This window comes from Pteropus vampyrus, unplaced genomic scaffold (genome assembly GCF_000151845.1).
Source record: "Pteropus vampyrus isolate Shadow unplaced genomic scaffold, Pvam_2.0 Scaffold244, whole genome shotgun sequence".
In the NCBI taxonomy this organism is placed as follows: domain Eukaryota; kingdom Metazoa; phylum Chordata; class Mammalia; order Chiroptera; family Pteropodidae; genus Pteropus; species Pteropus vampyrus.
In genome coordinates, this window is record NW_011889025.1 from 5,166,585 (window position 1) to 5,192,087 (window position 25,503).

General features: G+C 35.4%; 1 protein-coding gene across 1 annotated transcript in view; it reads left to right on the forward strand.

The window, feature by feature from the left end:
- HTR2C (5-hydroxytryptamine receptor 2C) overlaps window positions 1-24,779 on the forward strand; it is a 200,049-nt gene extending 175,270 nt beyond the window's left edge. The window contains exon 4 of the mRNA XM_011374359.1: window positions 23,959-24,779. Coding sequence (XP_011372661.1) covers window positions 23,959-24,779 — 821 coding nt within the window. The remainder of the gene's footprint in view (window positions 1-23,958) is intronic.
- The last annotated feature ends 724 nt before the right edge of the window (window positions 24,780-25,503 follow it).

Consider the following 25,503-nt stretch of genomic DNA (forward strand, 5'->3'; position numbering starts at 1 on the left):
AGTGACAGACAATAGTCTAGTTTCATTCTTTTGCAGGTGGCTTTCCAGTTTTCCCAGCACCATTTATTGAAGAGACTTTCCTTTCTCCACTGTATGTTTTTGGCTTCTTTGTCGAAAATTATTTGTCCATATAAATATGAGGTTACTTCTGGACTCTCGATTCTGTTCCACTGGTCCATGTGTCTGTTTTTCTGCCAATACTAAGCCATTTTGATTACTGTAGCTTTGTAGTATAATTTGAAGTCGGGCAGAGCGATACCTCCAGCCTAGTTCTTTTTTCTCAAAATGGCTTTGGCAATTCGAGGTCTTTTGTGCTTCCATACAAATCTGATGATGTTTTTTCTATTTCTTTAAAAAAATGTAGATGAAATTTTGATGAGGACTGCATTAAATATGTATAATGCTTTAAGTAATAAGGTCATTTTAACTATGTTGATTATTCCAATAAAAGAACATGGAATATCTTTTGATTTCTTTGTATCTTCTTTGATATCCTTTAATTGGGTGTTATAGTCTTCATTATAGAGGTCTTTCAGATGTTTCATTAAATTTATTCTTACATATTTTATTTTTTTTGTTGCAATTACAGAAGGAGTTATTTTTTCCATTTCTTTTTCTGACACTTCATTATTAGAGTAGAGGAACGCTTTGGATTTTTGAACTATGTTTGCTTATTGTTTCTAGTAGTGTTCTTATGGAGTCTTTAGGGTTTTCTGTATAGAAAATCATGTCATCTGAAAATATTGACAGTTTGACTTCCTTGTTTCCTATTTGGATGCATTTTATATCTTTCTTTTGTCTGATTGCACTTGCTAGAAACTGCAGTGTTATATTGAATAACAGTGGCAATAGTGAACAGCCTTGCCTTGTTCCTGATCTGAGAGTGAAGATTTTTATTTTTCACAATTAAGTATAATGTTAGCAGAGGGTTTGTCATATATGGCCTTTATTATGTTAAGGCACTTTCTTTCTATACCGATTTGTGAAGTGTTTGGGTCATAAGTGAATGCTGTATCTTGTCGAAGCCTTTTTCTGTACCTACTGAAATAATCATATAATTCTTATTTTTGAATTCGTTAATGTGGTATATCACATTAAAAGATATACATATGTTGAACCATCCCTGTGCCTCTGGAATAAAGTCCACTCAATCGTGGTGTATAATCTTTTGAATATGTTACTGTATTCGATTTGCTATTATCTTTATTTAGGATTTTTGCATCTGTATTCATGAGAGATATTTGTCTGCAGTTTTCTATTTTTGTGTTATCATTACCAGGTTTTGGTATTAGAGTAATATTGACCTCATAAAATATTTTGGGAAGATTTGCCTCCTCTTCCATTTTTTGGAAGAGTTTGAGAAGAATAGATATTAAATCTCCTTTAAATGTTTGGCAGAATTCACTGGTGGAGCCATCTGCTCCTGGACTTTTACTTTTTGGTAGGTTTTTGACAACTGTTTCATTTTCCATGCTGCTGATTGGTCTATTTAGGTTTTCCAGTTCTTGATTCAGTGTAGGAAGGTTGTATTTTCCTAAGTACTGGCCTATTTCTTCTGAGTTATTAAATTTAGTGTTATACAATTTTTCATAGGATTTTCATATGATCCTTTGTATTTCTTCTGTATCAGTTGTAATTTACCCTCTTTCATCCCTGATTTTGTTTATCTGTGTCCTTTCTCTTTTTTCTTTAGTGAGTCTAATCAGGGGTTTGTCAATTTTATTACCCTTCTCAAAGAATCAGCTCTTTGTTGAATTTATTTTTTCTATTCTTTTGTTTTCAATTTCATTTATTTCTGCTCTAATTTTGATTATTTCTTTTCTTCTGCTGATTTAGACTACATTTGTTCTTCCTTTTCTAGTTCTTTAAGATGAAGTATTAGGTTGTTTATTTGGGCTTGTTCTTCTTTTTGGAGGTAGGCCAGTAATTATATGAACTTTCCTCTTATGATCGCTTTTACCATGTCCCAAAAGTTTTGATATGTTGTACTATCATTATCATTTGTTTCTATGTATCTCTCCATCTCTCTTTTTATTTCTTCTCTTACCCAGTTATTCTTCAGACGCATGTTGTTTAATCTCTATGTACTTGTGATTCTTCTTGATTTCTTTTTGCAGTTGATCTCTATTTTCAAAGCATTATCATCAAAGAATATGGTTGGTATGATTTCAATCCTCTTATATTTGCTAAGGCTATCTATGTCTCAGTATGTGTTCAATCTTTGAGAATGTTCCATGTGCACTAAAGAAAAATGTGTAAGCAGCTGTTTTCGGATGGGAGGCTCTGTCAATGTCAATTATGTCCAGTTGGTCTAATGTGTCATTTAAGGATGTTATTTCCCCGTTGTCTGTTTAGATGATCTGTCCATATCCGACAATGGGGTATTTAGGTCCCCTACTATGATAATGTTTTGGTCTGTTTCTCCCTTTAGTTCTGTTAGTAATTGCTTTACACATTTTCGGGCTCCTTGATTGGAAGCATAGATATTAAGAAATGTTATGTCTTCTTGGACTCCCTTCATCATTATGAAGTGTCCCTCAGTTTCTTTCTTTACCTTTTTTATTTCGAAGTCTATTTCATCTGATATTAGACTGCTACTGTCGCTTTTCTATGAATGCCATTTCCTTGAAATATCATTTCCACTCTTTCACTTTGAGTCTACATGTGTCTTTAAAACTGAGATGTGTTTCCTGGAGGCAGCATATGGTTGGGTTTTGTTTTTTGATCCACTCTGCAACTCTGTAACTTTTAATTGATGAGTTCTGTCCATTTACATTTAGTGTGATTATCGAAATATGAGTTCTTCTTATAGCCATTTTAACTTTTGCTTTCTGGTAGCTCGGTGTTTCCATTGCTTCCTTGTCCTTCTGTTTCTGTTTTCATTATTTTGTTCGACTTTTATGAGATTTCTCTCTGGTTCTTCTTGTCTTATGTTATATGCTTCAGTTCTTAATCTTTGGTGTGTGGTTACCTTTACAAATCTGTAAAGGATAGTTATATATACACACACACACACACACACACACACACACACACACACACACACACACACACACATACATACACATACAGTCATCCCTTTTCTTCTATGGGTGACTTATATCCATTCCCCTTTGCGAATTTGGATCTTTGAATCTTCGCCTTTCCAGTCATTGTTTTCTCAATTTGTCCCTATGTAGGCTGAACGTTAATTATTATCTTGCTATAGCAATTCTCTTCTTATTTTTTAAGCTTATTATGTCCTGTTCTTAGTACAGGTTGCACTCCTCTGCTTCTATTTACGTGATAGTCACCTTAATCCTAATTATGTATATTTTTTTTGTCATTTGTTTTATGTGAGCTGACCCCTTTCTATATTTCCTGTAGTGCATGTCTCGTAGTGGAGAATTCCTTCAATTTTTGTACGTCTGGAAATGTCTTTATTTCTCCTTCAAATCTAAAGGACAATTTAGCTGGATACATTATTCTTGGCGGTAGTTCCTTTCACTAAATAGTTTTAATATTTGATTTCACTCCTTTCTGTCTTTAATGTTTGCGATGAGAAGTTACATGATAATCTAATGGGTTTTCCTTCATAGATTACCATCTTATTTTTTCTGGCTGCCTTGAGAATTCTTTCTTTGTCATTGATTTTTGATAATTTTAATACAATGTGTCTTGGAGAAGGCTTTTGGGTTTAGATCATTGGATGTTCTGTTGACTTCTTGTATTTCAAGCTCCAGCTCATTCCTTAGATTTGGGAAATTCTTGTCAACTATTTGTCTGAAAATTCTTTCTAGCCCCTGCTCCTTTTCCTCCCCTTCGAGAATTCTCATTATTCTTATGTTTTCTCTCCTGATGGTATCAATTACTTCTTGTATTTCTCTTTCATTATTTTTCATTCTTCAGTTTCTCTCATCTTCCTTCTGATTTACTTCCAGATTTTTGTCTTCAGTATCTCTGATCCTTTCCTCCATTTGTTCGACTCTATTTCCCAAGCTTGTCCTTTCAGTTTCAACTCTTGCAGTGTGTTCTTTATCTCCAGAAGATCTATTCAGTTATTTTTGAGAGTTTCAATCTCCTTGCTAAAGAACTTGTTCTGCTCATTTAGTTGATTTTTCAATTCCTTAAATTGTTGATATGATTCTTTTTGGTTCGCATTGGGTTTTTTCAGAAGTATCATCCTGAATTCCCTGTCATTTATGTCTCATATTTCTTTATCTGTAAGCTTATTTTCTGGAGATTTTTCTCTTTCTTTCTGAGATGCCTTGTCACCTTGGTTGTTCATGGTATTTAATGGACTTTTTCTCCTCCTGAGCATTAATGAAAGTGTATTCTGTTTTTCCAGAAAGAAGATTTATTATATAAAGATCTCTCTTAAGCCTGTTGCAAAGAAAGTGTTTTTCTTTTGGTTTCTAATAGATGGCATCCAAGCCTCTTGGATCCCTGCTATATATAAAGCATGAAAAATGCCTTTTTTTTTTCTCGTATAGTTTAATCATGCTCGCTACCCTCAGTCTCAGTCCCTGTCAGAGTTAAAGACAGTTTCAATAGCATTTGCTCAGATTACTCTGTGGTGTTTGGTCTCGGAGGATATGAGTGGTGGTGCCCGCTGAGTTGGGGTTTGGGGGCTGTGGCTCAGCCTGAGTTTTGCAACAATGGCTAGTAAATGTCAGCTGTTGTTTCTCTGCCCTTCCACTTCTCTGCTTTCTGCCCTGATGACTGGGCCTTTTTTTTGGCCCATGAAATTCACAACTCTCCCCAGGGAACTCACTGCACCTTCTCCCCTCCGCTTCCTCCTACAGGAAGCTCCATCAACTGTGAGAGGCAGCTTTTTTATTTCTCCCAGTCCACCACCGACACCCAGGGTTCTGACCTGTGGTACCTCTCATGCTCAGATCTCACGCTCAGATGTGCTGATGTGCAGTTTGGTGTTTTTTGTTAGTTTTATATGTTCAGCTTATTGTTGTTTCAAGGAGAAAGTTCTGAGGAGGTCTCTCACTCTGCCATGTTCCTCCAAGCTCCCTTGCCACCCTGTCTTTTGATTGGAATGTTTAATCCATTTACATTTAAATTAATTTTGATGGATGTGTTGTTATTGAAATTTTATTATCCATATTTTTGCTTTTTTTTTTTTTCCTTCTTTCAAATGTTCCTCCAGGATTTCCTATAATACTGGCTTGGTGGTCATCAACTCCTTTAGCTTTTTCTTGCTGGGAAGCTCTTTATCTGTCCTTTAATTCTAAATGATAGTTTTGCTGGGTAGAGTAATTTTGGTTGTAGATTCTTGCTTTTCATCACTTTGAATATTTTGTGCCAAACCTCTTTGGTTTGCAAAATTTCTGTTGACAAATATGCTGACATTATTATCGGATCTGGTTTGTACATAACTGACTGCTTTTCTCTTGCTGTTTTTAAAATTCTCTCTCTCTTTTTTTACCTTGGCACTTTAATTATAATATGTCTCGGTGTGGACCTCTTAGGATTCCTCTTGTTTGGGACTCTCTGCACTTCCTGGTCTCGTATGTCCCTTTCTTTTCCCAGATTAAGGAATTTTCCTGTCATAATTTCTTGAAATAGGTTTTCAATTCCTTGCTCTCTCTCTTCTCCTTCTGGTACCTCTGCGAATCAAATGTTTATATGCTTGGTGTTGTCTCAGAGGCCCCTTAAACTAACCTCATTTTTTAAATTTTTTTTTCTCATTGATGTTCTGATTGGGTGTTTTCTGCTACCTTATCTTCCAAATTGCTGATTCTATCCACTGTGTCAGCTAATACACTATTGAGTCCCTCTAATGTTGTCTTCGTTTTGTTATTGTAATCTTAATTTCTGACTGGTTCTTTATTATGTTTTATATCTCCATTTTTATGGGTTTTTAAAATCTCTTTGTTAACGTTCTCACTGAATTCATCTACTCTCCCCTAAGTTCATTGAACATCCATATAAGTGGTGTTTTTAACTCTGCATCTGGTAGATTCCTTGCCTCTATTTTGTTGAATTTTTTTTCTGGAGCTTTGTTCTGTTCTTTCATTTGGGACATGTTTCTTGTTCTTCTTACTTCTCCTGCCTCCCTGTGTTTGTTTCAATATATTAAGTAGGGCTGCTATGTCTCGCATGCTTAGTAGACTGGTCTTATGTCGTAGGTTTCCTGTGAATACCAATGGCAGTCTTCCCTGGTCACCTGAGCCTAGTTCTCCAAGTTGTCCCTTGTGTGGGTTGTGTGTGCCCTCCTATTGTAGTTGAGCCTTGGTTGCTGTTTACACATCAATGGGAGGGATTGACCCTCAGGCTGATTGGTTTTGAGGGCTGGCTGTTACCATGGGGGAGCCGTTGTGCAGGAGCTGACTCGACGAAGAAAGATTCACTTTTTCAGGGCTGTGGTGCCTGCTCAATCTGCGCTATGGGTGAGTCATCCTCAGATGTAATTTTGAGTGGTGCTCCAGCTCAGACTTAAGCCTGCCACCATGCATGCGGGCTGGGGTCAGCTGCAAAGGGCCCTGCCATAGCCCAAGTTCAGCTGTAGGCTGTGCACTGCCCGGGGTCACCTGGCATGAGCCACAGAACAATCTGTAGATGGCCACTAACTATGCTAAAGCTTGGATGCGCCTTGAGAGGCCAAGCTACAAACAAGCTGCCACTAGTTCTAAGCTTAGAACTGCTTGGCAGGAAGTATGAGACATATCGAGACCAACTGCTGCTTTTTTTAGGTTTTGTGAACCTTTAAGAGATTTTAGAAAAGTCAGCAGTATGAGCCAAGCCAGACTATTTGTATAGAAAAACCACTGGAAGTGGCGTGGGTGGGCCCGCAAGTTGAGTGGGGCCCGCAAGTCTCGGAAAATGACCAGGGCAGAGTGACACGCATTAGCTACATTGATAAAGACTCTGATATGTTGGCCACCAGGGTTTGCATGTCAGGGTAGGGGAGGGCTCCACAAAGGAACAATTCCCTTTGCCAGCACTTCTGTCTAGAAGAAAGCTGCCCCTCCAGCCCTTGACCTGAAGCCAGACAATTCGGTTTTTCCCCTTATGTCTCCAGCACTTTTCAAGCTGCTGCTCCAGTGCTGGAGCTCAGAGTGAGTGAGTCTGTCTGCAAGTAAGTCTGCATGCAGGCTCCTTAAGAGGAATGTCTCTGACCCTAGAGGCGCTTTGTCTCATTCAGGCACAATCTCCACTGGTTTTCACAGCCAGAAGTTGTGGGGACTTCTATTCCTGGCACTAGAACTCAGGACTAAAGAACTAGTGTGGATCTGGGACTCCTCACTCTTCCAGGGGAACCTTCGCAACTGAGATATTTCTCTTGATTTTCAACCACCACATGCAGCTGTGAGAGCAGCCTGTTTCACATCTCTGCCCCTCCTACCAGTCTCAAGGTGGCTTCTTTTGTATGCCCTTAGTTGTAGGACTTCTGTTCAGGTACACTTCAGGTGATTCTCAATGATAGTTATTGTGTAATTTAGTTGTAATTTTGAGGTGGTCATGAGAGCAGTTGAGGACTGCGTTTACTACTCCACTATCTTGACCAAAACAATGACTTTTGTTAGTTTTAAATAATGGTTGCTCTCAGTTATAGAATTTCCTTTTTGCTACAGTTTCCACATCTATCCTGAAATTCCTGTATCTACTACCACATATTTATCTTTTTTTCTTATAGATGATTTAACATATTTATCATAGTTAAAAGCCTTGTCTGTTATCTCAATATCCGGGTCATGTGTGAGTCTGTTTCTATTGACTTATTTACCTCTTTATTGTGGGTAACATTTTCTATTTCTTTGTATATCTAGTAATTTTACAAATATACTGTTATGGAGGCCTTGTTTTTACTTCTTGATGGTGGTCTGTGGATTTACTTCCTAGGAAAAACATTGAAGTCCTAAGAAACATTTTTTTCTCCTAAAGCATGCTCCTTCTGAGTATAAATGAAAAGGGCAAGGTGTTTGTTAAACATTCATAACTCGATGTAATGCAAATTCCCAACTCCATTTCCTCTGTAATAGACAACTGTGGAAATCTCTATTAAATATTTTCAACCTCTCAAATATTTCTTGCTCCATGGGTTCCTTGGTGGTTCACACAAAAAGGATTTGGGCATCAGGCAAAAATCTAAGGAAACTTTATATAGAAATTTTAAGCCCTCTCCTTCCTGTGGTCCATCCTTTCTCTAATTATACCCTTCAAATCCTAGCCGATCTGTCAGTCCTTAATGCTATTTTCTGACTCTTCAGTTCAATTAGACTGCAACTTTCTGCTTTGAGATCTAACTTCTCCACTGGAGAACACCTCAGGGGAAGAGACCTGTAAATATGGAACTCAAACACCATGGTTCCCTCATTCTATCACTGAGTCCCCTATAATTTCTACCTGTTTTTGTTCACTCTAAAATACTTTCATATGTTGGGTTTTTAAATTTTTGTTCAGAATATTTTATCATTAGTAGTAAGAGAGCTAGTCTTCTATAAGCTACTCCACCATTGTTAGAAAATGATAGTCTTCTCTTATCAATTTTTATAGTTGTTTGTGGCAAGAAGTTAAATTTGATTCTGAGATCAGTTATTGCATTATGACTGTAGCTGGGAGTTTGTAAATTCTGATGATGAAAAAAATTTACATCTTTATTTTAACTAACCCATAACTGAAATCTGGGTTTTACTTCAATTACAAATATAGGCAGCAACCAGAATAATAATTTGCAGTACCTATATGATAATCACCAGGAGGAGTGACATTACATTCAGTTTTGGCTGACACCTTAACATATAATAGATAATGATCACTATTTCAAAATTTTAGTACCTATTAGACCCACTAGTAGATCTCTATATTTAATGTTCAATTAAAAAGCACATATATTAATTTTTCTAAAATTTATCATTAAAGTTTTGATAGCAAAATGTTAAAATAATTTAATTTCTTTTATATTCCTCTGTATGTTCTTATGCATTCAAAAACATTATTCTGGTAAAACATCCATAGTTACAAAATTGTTTACAACACTTGCTCTAAATTCTCTGCTGATCCCTCTTCTCTTTTCACCAAAGTTCTCCTTAAAAGATTATCACCTTGTAATTTCCCCTTCTAAGAAAAATCCTGTCCCCAACACACACCTGTCCAAGTTCCAAACACCTATATTCACCTAGAACTTCATATTGATATTCCACAAACACCCCTAACTTAACACAATCCAAACTGAGTACTTTTCCTTCCCTGACACAATCTTGCTCTTTTATCTATATTCTTATACTTAATGGTAACACCATCTACCTAAAAACACAAACCAGAAAGCTGCAATCACTTCTTTACTCTTTCCTCTTCCTCACATGCCACATCCAACCAATTACCATGTCTTATCAATTAAACTTCTAAAATATATCAAAAATCGATCCATTTTTCTTAATTCTTTCTACTACTCTCTTAATTAGACACTCTTTTCTCCCTCATATAATAAGTTCTTTTTAACCTGTTACAGGAGAATTGAGGCCACCTTCTACCCGAGTCTTGACTTTGTGCCTGGGACCCAGGCGTCCATGTATTTTCAGATTATTAGAGTCTTGCTCCATTGCCCATTGTCTTTTTCTCTTATATCTCCAAGTGTTCTCTCCTAAATATTTCCCCAGTACCATATAAGAGTGTTCAACTTCTGATTTTATTTTTAAAAATTCTCACTACCTATATTCATCTATCTGCATTTACTCTTCTTATTTTTCATTGCTTCACAGAATCAACAAATATCCAATCAAATAATTTTGTGCATCCAGTTAACAATTCTGTTCTTCGGCCATCTAACCCATCTTACTTCTATTAATCCCTCTTTCACCTTTCTGTATAGGCCCTAATGATTTCTGACACCCATTCATAATACCATCTCTCCTAATAGAAAGTAGCAGCATTTTTTAGTCCTAGTGTAATTCTTCCTACTGTTTCTGACTTTGACCCCTCAGGAACCTTTATCCATGTAGGAACTGAAAAAAATAATACTTTTTCTCTCGCCTTCTAAGTTTTCCTAGCTGGGCTAATAATCAAATTAACAGAAACAGATTAATAGGGAAAAAAAGTCAAATTTTAATAGATGCACATAGGAAATTAGTATAAGCATGAAAATTCCAAAGACAATATATATTGTGTATATATGTCATTTTGAACAAAGGAGAAAGGGGGGTCATTGATTAGATTTCCAAGGAAGTGGGAAATTTGCAGGTAGATGAGAAAGAGTAGAACATACATGGTAGGTAAATTTTTGTTTCAGTGGGGCACAAGGATGATCTAATTACCAGCCCCCTGCTTGACATTTTCCTATCTAACATATTTAATTCAAATTAGGTTAAGGTGAATATGTTAAGATTTCTTTCCTGGAGTAGGACTATCCATTTGAACTTCTTAGGTAGGAAAGAGGTGAGGGTCAAAGTTCTGAGTCTTTTGTTTCTTAATAACTAGCTTAAAATCAATACCCCAAAAGGCAAAAATTTGGTTCCCTTGAGTCATCATCTGTAACCTTTATTTTCTGTATCTTTAAACTCTTCCAATCTACTGGCTTTCATCTTTAATGTGTAAGCACGTTATTATACCTTAAATATAATCTTAGTAGTGTAGAGGAGGGAAATAATTTTCCCTCTATCTTTCTGAGTTCTTGGCTTAGACCTCCTGTAATAAAAGACAGGTTAACAGGAGAAATACAAACGGAAGTTTAATAACATGTATACCTTTGGTATACATGGCAAATACCCAGAAAAACTGAGTAACTCTCCCAGATGGTGCAAGCCACCACCTTAAATACCATCTTCAGCTAAAATCAAAGAAAGATGTTTGGAGTGGGGTAGTTATGAGAGGTTACTAGGAAAAGCCCAGTAAACAAAAGTAAAGTTTGTTATGCAGATTCAAGTGGGTGCCTTTTCTATTGATAAAATTCTCTTGTGATTTAGAATCACCTTTTCTTCCTGGTCCTGAGAGGGAAATGTTTACAAATGGAGATTGTTTTTATAAATGTGCATTTCTCTTATAAAAATGTAACTCAACTCTTTTCAGAGCTTCTCCTGTGTTTGACACTTCTCAAAATAATCAGCTCAAAATAATCTTTATGACAAAGAAACATATTTTGGGGTGGCATATTCTGATACCTTTCAGCAGTAATGTGGTCATATTTCAATGCTACCTCAAATTACACTTCCTCATGCTATCAGCCATATTTTAGTTGAATGCTAGGACCTCCCCATCCACCTCTCAAAAAATTCTTTTCCAAGTATATCTTACAAACCTTGGGCATTCCTCTCGTCAGCTTATGGACTGTCTGCTCATGCTTTCTTGTTTACAATCTTCCTCTTTTAGTTCAACTTCATTCAGTCATTTATGTCATTTACCACTACCTTTGCAATCACTATCTTTTATTCATATATGCCAATGTTCCTACTCTTACTAAAGCTAAAAACCCCTTGAAAGGTTCAAAGCTGACTCTGAACCTTACTGAATTCTTCAGAATTCTCACTGGAACAACATCATATTGATTTATTTGTCAAAGCATGCAAAATGTTTTTCTTCCCAACTCTCAGTCACACTTTATCCTCTGAGAACTGAGCAGTGCTGATTGTGTTGGTTTTGTCTTCTATGTTTTTCTCTGAAAATAGTTCCTTCATCTTTTGCTATCAGCTCCCATATTCAAGGGACTCACTTATTACTCCAACAGGTAAAAGACAATTCACATCAGCTGGACATTGTCTACTTCTCCTAGGTGTCCTTGAAAAAATTCTTCATGAAAATAGATACCTCTGAGATAGCCCTGCAGTTTAGTGATAATTCCCCTAGTCTATGTTTTCATTTTGATGTTGGCTGACCTGTTCCAGGAAATTCATTCTATAATCTCTCTGCCCTCTTCCATATCATCATTTATTATTCATCTTTTGGCCATGTTTTTCCTGTATTCACTACTCCACTATAATTGTTCTCTCTGTAATCACCAGTGACCTCATTTTCAAAGGCTTAGAAAATATTTCAAATTCTAGACCCCTCTGTGACATTTGATGCTGTCGAGGATGCCTTCTTCATAGCATTTCATCCCTTTGCCTGTTATGACATAATTTTTTGTTCATACTGAATTATTATTATGTCACTGATACCCATTTTACAAATGTTGCTACTAGTAATTTTAAAGTCTTACCAAAAAATGTTAAGAGAAGATATTCAGATCAGGTTCACAAACATACTGAAAATGTCAACCATGTAATGATTGCTGTCTGGCCAACAGTGATCATAAGACACTATCAGTTGTAAGACATATCACACTTTCGAAGATGTTACAATCTAAAAGAAATGTATATCTAAGACACAATGGCATATGGTTCAAAGAGAGCTGAGCTGTGTTGCTTGAATTCAAGAAATAATATGAATATAATTATACATTCTCTGAACTTGCCTTATTTGAAGTAAAATAACCTCACTAAGGCATTTTATAGTTTTTAAGAGGCTGGAAAGAGATAACATGTAAAGTATATAAAGCAGATAAAGTACCAGAGTCAGTAAGCACTCAATAAATGATAGTAATAATAGTAGTAGTAGTAGTAATAGTAGTAGTAGTAGTAGTAGTAGTAGTAGTAGTAATCATAGTAGTCATAGTAACAGATAATATTGTCAATAAAATCTTGAATTATAAGTATGTTACTGAATTCAATATTTATAAAATGCTAAGAACCTATATATTTATTGAGGTCTTTTTTGTTCTGAGTTGAAGTAACCTTAGTAAATAACAGTCACTTTTCAGGATTTTTTTTATGAGATAATGAATGCAAAATATTTAACTCTTCATTCGTCAAAATAGTACCTGATATTTTCAGCAGAACATGAATTATGACTTATCTTTGTTGTTTCTAAAATTCTAAAGAAGATGATATAGATTTATTGAGGTTAATTCCAGAAAGATTAAGTGATTCTAGTTAATAATTCCTTCTTTCTACGTTTCTTTTGTCTGGATTGAACAACACAGTATATGGAAATATATAATAATTACAAAATAATGATTCGGTGTGTGACAAATAGGAAGCACTCAAAAAAAGACATTATTATTATTGTTGTTATTTGTACCTGGTATTTTCTACGGTAGTTCATTTTCACTTTTTCTGCTTGGCTAATCAAAGGTTTTTAAAATATCAAAGATCTTTCCACTATACTTTTTAAATTTAACTTTTCTGAAGTTAACTTCACCAAATAATATATGCCTTTCGAAACTTTTATGAAAATGAATGAGATAATGCATGTAAAATATTTTGGTGCTATTATTGATTTTGTTTATATTTACTTGACATTATAATATCACCTGAATTTCTACTGGTTAACAAATTTAAAGTACTGAGAAAGACTTAATACATTTGCTGAACTTAACTATCCAGGGCTTCAATAACTTCATCTATTAACATAGAATAGCAGTTCTCAAACTCTTTGGTGTCAGGACTCCGGTATTCTCTTTAAAAAATTGAAGACCCCCCAAAATTTTTGTTTATATGGGTTATATCTATTGATTTTATTATATTAGAAATTAAAACTAAAAAATGTTTAAAATATTTGTGGATCCTTTATTTTAAATAATAAAGAGGGGAGAGGTAGATGAGGTAAGAGGGGTCAAATATGTGGTGACAGAAAGAAATCTAACATTGCAGTGAGCACACAATGCAATATATATATGACTTACTGTTGAATTGCACACTTGAAACTAATTGGATTTTGTTAATCAATGACACCATAATAAAAAAATATATATATTAAAAAATGAAAAATAAATAAATAATGAGCCCATTTAATGTTAACATAAATAACATATTTTTATGGAAGCTTACAATATTTTCCAAAAAATAATCAGAGAGAAAACAAGCATTGTTTTACAGTTCTGAAAATCTTTTTAAAATCTCTTTAATCTCTTTAGTTTTAGAAAGATCATTGGATTCTCATATATATATCTGTATTCAAACTGTTGTGATATGTTGTTTAAGTTGAAATTTATAAAGAAAATGCAGTATTATAGACAAATAGTTGGAAAAGGAAAACCTAACAAATTCTCTAAAAGAGTCTCAGAAATCACCCAGGGTCCTTGAACCACACTTTGAGAACTACTGACACATACTTTTAATATTTTAGAGTACTGAATAAGATAATTTTTGCAATATGTAGTTACTAATGCTTCTTTAGTGATTGCTATTATTCATAATGTCCAGATGTTCTCAAAATAACTTGAATTTCTTCTTGTTTTGTTGACTGCATTCATGGTTTCTAAAAACGAAAACTAATATGGTATAAATTTGGTAAAGCTGTTAATCTACTTTATCAAATAATATCTGTATTACAGATTTTTTAATAAAATTGAGATAATACATTTTACATCAGTAATTTCGGCAATATGCATGGTTCAGTACTCTGGCACATAAGATAGACTCAATAAAAAAGCAGCTTTAGAATTACTCTTTACACAATGTACATAAAATTTTACAAATAGATGCCAGGGATAAAATTGGCCTCACATATCTAATAACACCTTCAGATCATCTGGAATCACTCTGCTACTCTCTCTTATTGTTCCTCGACAAGGCCTACTTTTAGGCCCAAGAGTCCCTTAGGAAAATGAACAAATCTTTTAACAGAAGCAAGCTAACGCCACTCCAGAGCTGGGCTCTGAGTAATGCTGACTTCCACTGATGTTATGGTCAGTGTGTGAGGCCTTCCCCAGGTGTCTCTAGGAATACCTAGAAGATTGTGCAGCATTTCCTGTAGGAAATCGAATCTCCACTCCAGCACTCATTTCCTGAATATATGCATGTCTATCCTTGCAAGATTCTTCCAGAGAGAATGCAAGTTCCCCAGACCCTAGTCCCTCCATTGCTGGGAGGCAGTGCATGGGGAGGTTGGAAAGGGAGCAGTTACCCTACACCCTCCTCTGGTTTTGTTATAGGATACTGAGAAAATAAACAGTTTTCTACCAACATTTTGTCAGAAAATGGACTTCTTTACTACAATTATAACAAAGTGGTGAGTGTTTCCATTTAGGAGTTCAAATGTTTTGTTCTGGAAGTAATCACTTCCAAGGTTAGCAGTGACCACTAAATCTGGGAGATCTTTATAATTTGAAGTCTAATAGGGATTTAATCATTTGTTTCAGAAAGAATTTCCATTGTTTTTTTTCAATTTTTAAAATATTATTGAATGTCTATCATGGAGACTTTCAAGGATTACAAAAGTAGATAGAATTATATAATAAGACCCATGTACTCATTATCCAGCTCCAAAATTTATCTATTTGTGGACTGTCTTGTTTCATCCATAGTTCCATCTACTTCTCCTTCTAATATTATTTTGAAATAAACTCTAGATATCGTAATACTTCATAAATATTTCAGTATGTGTATGTAAAAATTTAAGAGCTATTTTTATACATAACTGGAATATCAACATCACTCTTAAAAATTAATAAATAATGATTATTTAATATAATCAAAAAACCATTGTTCAAAATTTCCAGCTATGTCATGAATATTTTTTAAAGTTTGTTTGCAACAAGAGCCCAAGGAGCTCAATATACCATGCTTGCTTGATAGGTCTTTTAAGTCTCTTTTAATCTATCTGTAGTTTCCCCCTCTAATTTTTTTGCTTGTGAATTATTTGTTTTAAAGAATACCTTCCTTCTTTTTTTAATCTCACATAAGCTTCTTTAACTCCAGAAAATTTCCTGCAGCCTAGCCCTTCACTAAAACATTTCATTAAGGATAAGCCAATACAGACGTCTTTCAGGCAAGCTTGATCTGCACTCTCTAGAGATTCCTTTACATTTATGACTTTTGGATCAAATGTTATAATAAGACCAGTTGACAGCATTCTTACCCTGTGTGGTTTTGTTGTACTCTGTATTCCCAAATGCCTGTTGAAATTTCTCAAAGCATTTCAGCAAAATTGGTAAAACTTACCTTCTGATACCTGCCACTCTTTGCATTCAAGGTTCAAAGTTCTCTTCACCAGGATCCTGCTCCAAATTACCTGAGGATAGTTTCTGTTTGGGTGTCTCCTAGTTTGCATAGCTTTTCTACTTTCTTGAGTGGCATGTCTTGGTTCAGAGTGGTAGGGATGGACCGATAGCCCGAGAATTCCTGTCACATGTATTGCTGCTTTTCATATGATCACTTGGTCTTTTTTTTCTAGAAAAGGACTACTCATTTTATAAATTCATTCTCAAGGTTTAAATATCACTTCCTTTTTTTAATTAAATTTATTGGGGTAACATTGGTTAATACAATTATATAATTTTTAGGTGTACATTATCATTTGACATATGTATATTCTATTGTGTGTTTACCACCCAAAGTCCAGTTTCCTTTGGCTACCATATGTTTGACCCCTTTAACCCAAATCACCATCCCCCAATCCCCCTTTATCTGACTCCCTTTACCTTGACTACCTTCACCCTCCTCCTTCACCCTACTACTAACCACTACTCCATAGTTCTCTGGTAACCACTAGTCCATAGACCACGACCATGAGTTTCTGTTTGTTTGCCCTGCTCATTTGTTGCTTTTAGATTTATATACCACATATAAGTGATATCATGTGATTTTCAACATTTTCTGTCTGGCTTATTTTGCTTAGCATGATTATCTCAAAGTCCATCCATATTGTCGCAAATGGCAGTATTTCATCTCTACTTATGGCTGAGTAATATTCCATTGTATATATGTACCACAGCTTCTTTAGCCAATTATCTGTTATAGGACACTTCGGTTGCTTCCATGTCCTGGCCACTGTGAATAATGTTGCTATGAACATCGATGTGCAAATATCTTTATGGATATGGGTTTTCAAGTCTGGGGTAAATACCCAGTAGAGAGATTGTTGTATCATATGGCACATCGATTCTTAGTTTTTTCAGGTAACTCCATACTGTTTTCCATAGTGGCTGTACCAATTTGCAGTCCCACCAGCAGTATATAAGGGTTCCTTTTTCTCCGCATCCTCTCTAACATTTGTTATTACTTGTCCTGTTGATTATAGCTATTCTAACAGGTGTGAGATTGTATCTCATTGTGGTTTTGATTTGCAATTCCCTAATAGCTAGCGATGTTGAGAATCTTTTCATGTATTTGTTGGTCATTTGTATGTCCTCTAGGGAAAAGTGTCTGTTCAGGTCCACTGCCCATTTTTTGATTGGATTATTTGTTTTTGTTTTGTTTTGTTCTGTTTTGTTTTTGTTATTGAGTTGTATGAGTTCTTTGTATATTTTGGATATTAGGACCTTATTGGAGACATTGCTTGTAAATATATTTTCCCATTCGGATGGTTGTCTCTTTACCTTGTTGGCAATGTCCTTTACTGAGCATAAGATTTTAGTTGGATGTAGTCCCATTCATTTACTTTAGCTTTTACTTCCCTTGCTCTTGAGGTCAAATTCATAAAATCTTCTTTAAGTCCAAGGTCCTTGAGTTTAGTTCTTATGTTTTCTTCTATGCATTTTATTGTTTCAGGTCTTATATTCAGGCCCTTAATCCATTTTGAGTTAATTTTGGTGTGTGGTGATAGACAACAGTCTAGTTTCATTCTTTTGCAGGTGGTTACCCGGTTTTCCCAGCACCACTTATTAAAGAGGCTTTCCTTTCTCCCTGTATGTTTTTGGCTTTATTGTCGAAAATTATTTGCCCATATAAATATTGGTTTACTTCTGGACTCTCGATTCTGTTCCACTGGTCTGTGTGTCTGTTTTGCTGCCAATACCATGCCGTTTTGAGTACTATCGCTTTGTAGTATAATTTGAAGTCAGGCAGAGTGATGCCTCCAGCTTCGGTTTTTTTTTCAGGATGGCTTTGGCAAATCGGGGTCTTCTGTGCTTCCAGACAAATCTGATATATTTTTTCTATTTTTTAAAAAAATTCAGGTGAGATTTTGTTGAGGATTGCATTAAATCTGTATAATGCTTTAGATAATATGATCATTTTAACTAAGTTGAATCTTCCAATTCAAAAACACAGAATATTATTTCCATTTCTTTGTATCTTCTATTTAATTTAATAGAGTCTTGTAGTTTTCATTATATAGGTCCTTCACATGTTTCGTTAGATTTATTCCTAGGTATTTTACTCTTTTTGTTGCAATTACAAAAGGAATTATTTTTTCCACTTTTTTATCTGACACTACATTATTAGAGTATAGGAAAGCTATGCATTTTTGAACGTTGATTTTGTATGGAGAGACTTTATAGTATTTGCTTATTGTTTCTAGCAGTGTTCTTGTGGAATCTTTAGGGTTTTCTATATAGAGAATCATGTCATGCACAAATAATGCCAGTTTGACTTTGTTTTTTATTTGGATGCTGTTTTATATCTTTCTATTATCTGATTGTACTCACTAGGAACTCCAATGATATACTGAATAACTGGTGATAGTGGAAATCCTTGCCTTGTTCCTGATCTTAGAGGAAAAGTTTTTAGTTTTTCACCATTAAGTATAATGTTGGCTGAGGTTTTGTCATATATGGCCTTTATTATGTTAAGATACTTTCCTTCTATATAGATTTTGTTAAGTGTTTTGATCATAAATGGATGCTGTATCTTATTGAAGGCTTTTTCTGCATCTATTGATATGACCATATGACTCTTTTTTAATTTGTTTATGTGGTGTATCACATTAATTGATTTGCATATTTTGAACCATCCCTGTGCTTCTGGGATGAAGCCCACTTGATCGTGGTGTATAATCTTTTCAATATGTTGCTATATTTGGTTCGCTAGTATCTGATTTAAGATTTCTGCATCTGTGTTCATGAGAGATATTGGTCTGTAGTTTCCTTTCTTTCTTTTATCTTTACCAGGTTTTGGTATCAGAATAATATTGGCTTCATAAAATGAGTTGGGAAATATTGCTTCCTCTTCCATTTTTTGAAAGAGATTGTGGAGAATAGGGATTAAATCTTTTTTGAATGTTTCGTAAAATTCACTGGTGAAGCCATCAGGTCCTGGACTTTTACTTTTTGGTAGGTTTTGGATGATTGTTTCAATTTCCAGATTGATGATCAGTCTATTTAGATATTCCAATTCTTTTTGATTTGGTCCAGGAAGGTTATATTTTTCTAAGCACTTGTCCACTTCTTCTAGGTTATTAAATTTGGTGTTATATACATTTTAATAGTATTCTTGAATGATCCTTTGAATTTCTGCAATATCTGTTGTAATCTCCCCTCTTTCATCCCTAATTTTGTTTATTTGTGTCTTTTCTCTTTTCTTTTTAGTGAGTCTAGCCAGTGGTTTGTCAATTTTATAAACTTCTCAAAGAACGAGCTCTTTATTGCTTTATTTTTTCTATCTTTTTTTTTCTCAATTTCATTTTTTTCTACTCTAATTTCGATTATTTCTTTCCTTCTGCTGATTTAGGCTTCATTTGTACTTCCTTTTCTAGTTTTTTAAGATGAAGCTTTAGATTGTTTATTTGGGCTTGTTCTTGTTTGTAGAGATAGACCTGTAATGATATGAACTTTCCTCTTATAACCGCTTTTGCTGTGTCCCAAAAGTTTAGATACATTGTACTATTATTATCATTCATTTGTATGTATCTCTTGATCTCTCTTTTTATTCTTCTCTGACCCAGTTATTCTTCAGTAGTATGTTGTTTAATCTCCATGTACTTGTGGTTCTTCCCACTTTCTTTTTACAGTAGATCTCTAGTTTCAAAGCATTATGATCAGAGAATATGATTGGTATGATTTCAAACCTCTTATATTTGTTGAGGCTATCTCTGTGTCCCAGTATGTTTTCAATCGTTGAGAACGTTCCATGTGTGCTAGACAAGAATGTATAAGCAGCTGTTTTAGGATGGAAGGCTCTGTAAATGTCAATCATGTCCTGTTGGTCTAATGTGTCACTTAAGGATTTTATTTCCTTATTGATTTTCTGTTTGGATCATCTGTCCATATCCGACAGTGGGGTATTTAGGTCTCCTACTATGATGGTGTTTTGGTCTGTTTCTCCCTTTAGTTCTGCTGGTAATTGCTTTACATATTTCGGGCCTCCCTGATTGGGAGATTAGATATTAATAAATGTTATGTCTTCTTGGTTCATGATTCCCTTTATCATTATGAAGTGTCCCTCAGTATCTTTCTTTACTTTTTTTATATTAAAGACTATTTTATTTCTGATATTAGTACCACTATTCCTGCTTTTCTCTGAATGCCATTTGCTTGAAATATCATTATCCACCCTTTCTCTTTGAGTCTATATTTATCTTTGGAGCTGAGATGTGTCTCCTGGAGGCAGCATATGGTTGTTTTTTTTTTTTTTTTTTTTTTTGAGCCAATCTGCAACTCTGTGCCTTTTTATTGGTGAGTTCAATCCATTTACGTTTAGGATGATTATTTAAATATGAGGTCTTCTTATATCCATTTTATCTTTCGCTTTCTGATAGCTCAGTGTTTCCATTGCTCCTTTGTCCTTGTGTTTCTGATTTTATTTTTATTTTGTTTGGCTTTTGTTCATTTTACTTCTGGTTCTTCTTGTTTTATGTTATGTACTTCAGTTAATCTTTGGCGTGTGATTACCTTTACAAATATATAGAGGGTAGTTATGTATATATACTCGTCCATTCTGTTCTGTGCATGCCTTATCTCCATTCCCCTTTGTGGATCTGGATCTTTGAATCTTCCTCTTTTCAGTTATTGTTGTTTCAGTTTGTCTCCATGTCTGCTGAACATTCATTATGATCTTGTTATAACAATTCTCTTCTTATTATTTAAGCTTGTAATGCTCTGTTCTTAGTAAGGGTTGCACTCCTATGCTTCCATTTGCCTAATAGTCACTTTACTCCTAATTATGTTTGTTTTTTTTTTTTTTTTGGTCATTTTGTTTTAGTTGAACTGACCCCTTTTAGTATTTCCTGTAGTGCAGGCCTCATAGTGAATAATTCCCTTAATTTTTGTATGTCTGAAAAAGTCTTTATTTCTCCTTCATATCTAAAGGAGAGCTTTGCTGGATACATTATTCTAGGCTGGTAGTTCCTTTCACTTAATAGTTTAAATATTTGATTCCATTCCTTTCTGGCTTGTAAGGTTTGTGCTGAGAAGTCCAATGATAATCTAATGGGTCTTCCTTCATAAGTTACCGGTTTTTTTCCTCCCTGGCAATCCTGAGAATTCTGTCTTTGTCATTTATTTTTGATAATTTTAATACGATGTGTCTTGGTGAAGGCCTTTTTGGGTGGAGGTAATTGGGTGTTCTGTTGACTTCTTGAATTCCAAGCTCCAGCTCATTCCTTCAATTTGAGAAATTCTCATCAACTATTTGTCTGAAAATGCTTTCTAATCTCTGTTCCTTTTCTTCACGTTCAATAATACTCATTATTCTTATGTTTCCTCTCCTGATAGTATCAGCTAGTTCTTGAATTTCTCTTTCATTATTTTTCATTCTTCAATTTGTCTCTTCTTCCTTCTGATTTATTTCTAGATTTCCGTCTTTGATATTGCTGATCCTTTCCTTCAATTGGTCGACTCTATTTCTCAAGCTTGCTATTCCATTTTTCAACTCCTACAGTGTATTTTGTTTTTATCTCCAGGAGATCTATTCTATTCTTTTTGAGGATTTCAGTCTCCTTGCTCTGCTCATCTAGTTGTTTTTTCAATTTCTGAAATTGCTAATATGACTCGTTTTGGAACACACTGAGTTTTTTCAGAAGTATCATCCTGAAGTCTTTGTCATTTAAGTTGCATATTTCTATGTCTATAAGCTTATTTTCTGGAGATTTTTCTCTTTTTTCCGAGATGCCTTGTCACCTCGGTTATTCATTGTGTTTAATGGACTATTTTTCCACCTGTTCATTAATGGAAATGTATTTTGCTTTTTTTCCAGAAAGAAGATTTATTATATCGTCTCTCTTTAGCCTGTTGCGAAGAAGGTGCTTTTCTTTTGGTTTCCAGTAGGTGGCGTCTGAGCCTCTTGGATCCCTGATTTATATAAAGCTTTAAAAATTCCCTTTTATTTTCTGATAGATATTTAATCATGCTCGTTACTCTCAGTTTCAGTCCCTGTCAGTATTAGCAACAGTTTGGGTAGCGTTTGTTTGGGCTCCGTAGTGTTTGGTCTTGGAGGATATGGGGGGAGGGGCCCTCTGGGTTGTGGGTTGGGGGCTGTGGCTCATCCTCGGTTTTGCAACCGCGATGGGTAAAAATCAACTCTTGTTTCTCTGCCAGCCGCTTCTCTGCTTTCTGCCCTGATGACTGGGCCCTACAGCCAGCTGGCCACGGGGAGTTCACCACCTTCCCAGGCAGGGCTGTACAGGGAACTTGCCGCAGGAATTTGCAGTTCCTTCTCTCACCCTCCTCCTGAGGGGAACTCTGGCAGCTTCAATAGGCAGCTTCTTTATTTCTCCCAGTCCACCACCTAACACCCGTGGTTCTGACCTATGGGAACTCTTATGAGTAGATTCCACACTCAGACATGCTGGTGTGCAGTTTGGGTGGTTTTTGTTGAGTTTTAGATGTTCAGCTTATTTTTGTTTCAAGGGGAGAGAAATGAGGATGTCTCTCACTCCGCCATGTTTCCAAAAATCCTAAATATCATTCTATTCTTCATGTCTTCCCTGTTGATTAAATACCAATCAACACCCTCAGCATGCTCTGGTAAAAAAAATATATATATATATATATATCGACGACTTTTTACCTCTTCATCTTCCAGTCACTCTATACCTCATGCAATGTGTTTACGCAACTTGTATGGACTTTCAGTTTCAAATTTGTCACAGTTCCCTAAGTATTCTCTAAAGCCAGGAATGTTCTCTGAGAGTACATTTCTATCTCTTCCTATAGTGTAGATATCCATCAGCCCAGGATTCCTAATAATAATCTCCAATAAAATCTTAAAAAATGCAATCTAATTGTTCTTAGGCTTCAGCTTCCTGTGTATATTAGAGATAATAAATAAACATTAAAATTTGAATTTCACTCACAAGTAATACCTACTTATTGATGTACGACCTTTTCAAGATCTACCATAGTGATTTCTGAAAATTTCCATGTTTCTTACTTATGCTCAGGTACAAGTCACCTTCTGCTCCCACCTTGTTGATATTTTCTGCCTGTGAGCCTATTTATTAATGGAGGTGCTTACTTAGAGTACTACCTCTCAGTATTCTTTAAAAATGAGAGGACTGCATCTCTCCCAACTCTCCATTTCACTCTGTCTCTTGATCTTGAAAAGATGTTTATGCCCAAAGTCTCACAAAAACTCTTGCTGAAATAAAAAGAGTCCTTTCAGTTTCTACTTTAGAATATTTCTGCATAGTGGTCAGGTGGAGTCCCTGTAGCAAGCTCTTTGGAGGGCCATACTGTCCTCTCCATCTCCAGTTACTCCAGAGGAAACAGGCCCTGTTCCAATAGGTTCACACATAAATTTCTTCTTGTTAACCCCTTTCATCAGGAAATTGGGAGTGGAAACAGATGTTATCAGCTAAAAACTCATTTCAAACTCAGACCAGCCAAACCCAATATGCTATTATTCCTCTTATAGATGGTATACACATCATTTTTATTGCATTTGGAAAGTGGTGTGCTAAAAATGAACAACTGAACTTGTTAATGTCATTGAGTATAGATGTAAATTTATCCATTCAAGAAATATTTATTGAGTGCCTTCCATGGGTCAGGATATTTTGGTGAACTGGAAATAAAACAAGACACAATCCACTCTTACACAAACCATATCTATACTAGCTTATCTCAATAATGGTACTTCCATGCCTTCTACAGAAATTTGGAGAGGAGGCATTCCTAACTTGAAGAAAGCTGTCATTTTCTGATACCGTACAGCTACTCTATCATGTGACTATAAATTTATGCTGTGAATGGCTTTCAACAAATATGAACTCTAAATTGTCTTCATCAAAATGCAATTGAATATATGCCATTGCACAAATGCATATATTTCTGTTCAATCCTTCAGTGTGCTATAATAATGTTCTACCTTCTTTTCTTTTTCTTTTTTCATTCAGGCGTATCAGTTCCTATCCTAGTGATTGGACTGAGAGATGAAGACAAAGTGTTTGTCAGTAACACCACCTGCGTGCTGAATGACCCAAATTTCGTTCTTATTGGGTCCTTCGTAGCTTTCTTCATACCGCTGACCATCATGGTGATTACGTACTGCCTGACGATCCACGTTCTTCGCAGACAAGCTCTGATGTTACTGCACGGCCACACCGAGGAACCACCCGGAATAAGCCTGGATTTCCTGAAGTGCTGCAAGAAAACCACCGATGAAAACTCTGTAAACCCTAACCAAGATTTGAACCCACGCGGAAGAAAGAAGAAAGAAAGACGTCCTCGGGGCACCATGCAAGCTATCAACAATGAACGGAAAGCATCGAAAGTCCTTGGCATTGTTTTCTTTGTGTTTCTGATCATGTGGTGCCCGTTTTTTATTACCAATATTCTGTCAGTTCTTTGTGGGAAAGCATGTAATCAAAAGCTCATGGAAAAACTTCTGAATGTGTTTGTTTGGATTGGCTATGTTTGTTCAGGAATTAATCCTCTGGTGTACACTCTTTTCAACAAAGTTTACCGAAGGGCTTTTTCCAACTACTTGCGTTGCAATTATAAGGCAGAAAAAAAGCCTCCTGTCAGGCATATGCCAAGAGTTGCTGCCACTGTGTTGTCTGGGAGGGAGCTCAATGTTAACATTTACCGGCACACCAATAAACCAGTGATAAAGAAAGCTATTGACAATGAGCACGAGATAGAGATGCAAGTTGAGAATTTGGAGCTACCAGTCAATCCCTCCAATATAGTTAGTGAAAGGATTAGTAATGTGTAAGAAAGAGCAGCAGAGTCTTTTCCTGCAGTAAAGCTACAAATGTAGGAAAATGATCTATTATTTTTCTGTTGGTCATAACTAATGTAAATATTGCAGTCTGGAAAAAAAGTGTTTTTTTTTATGTATATAGCTTTGCAACCCTATATTTTATGACCATTCATACAATAGTGAGATTTAGGGTTCTATATTTGCTGTTTATAATAGATGAGAATAACTTATTTTGATTCTTTGATGCATAAAGTACTGATTTTTCTCTTTCCTTTCCTCCCTCTTTCTCTTTCTCTCCGTCTTCTTTCTCTTTCTTTTGTGCATAAGGAAATGTTCATCTCAGGTGGCATTTGCAGGAGACCAGAATGATGCACAAGACAATGGTTATATTTCACCCACACCAAAATTAATAAATTCAGCAAAATCTTTTTCCAGGTTAACAGTAAATATAACACTTTAAATTCTTGCTGTGCTGTAATCATCTACACACATACACACAGTAAGATACTCTACCACATATACTCTATCACATCTATTAGTGAGTCAAAGGCAAAACAGCTTTGTTGTCACATATGGGGCAAAATTTGACATTGTCAGAATGTTGCATTGGTATTTTACTGCAATGTCTGTTCCAAAACATAGTGATATTTTAACATAGCAGCTGGTTAACCAGGACTACAGAAGTGGAAGGATGATACGAGATATATCCACCAATAGCTTTTCACTTCTTGAAGAC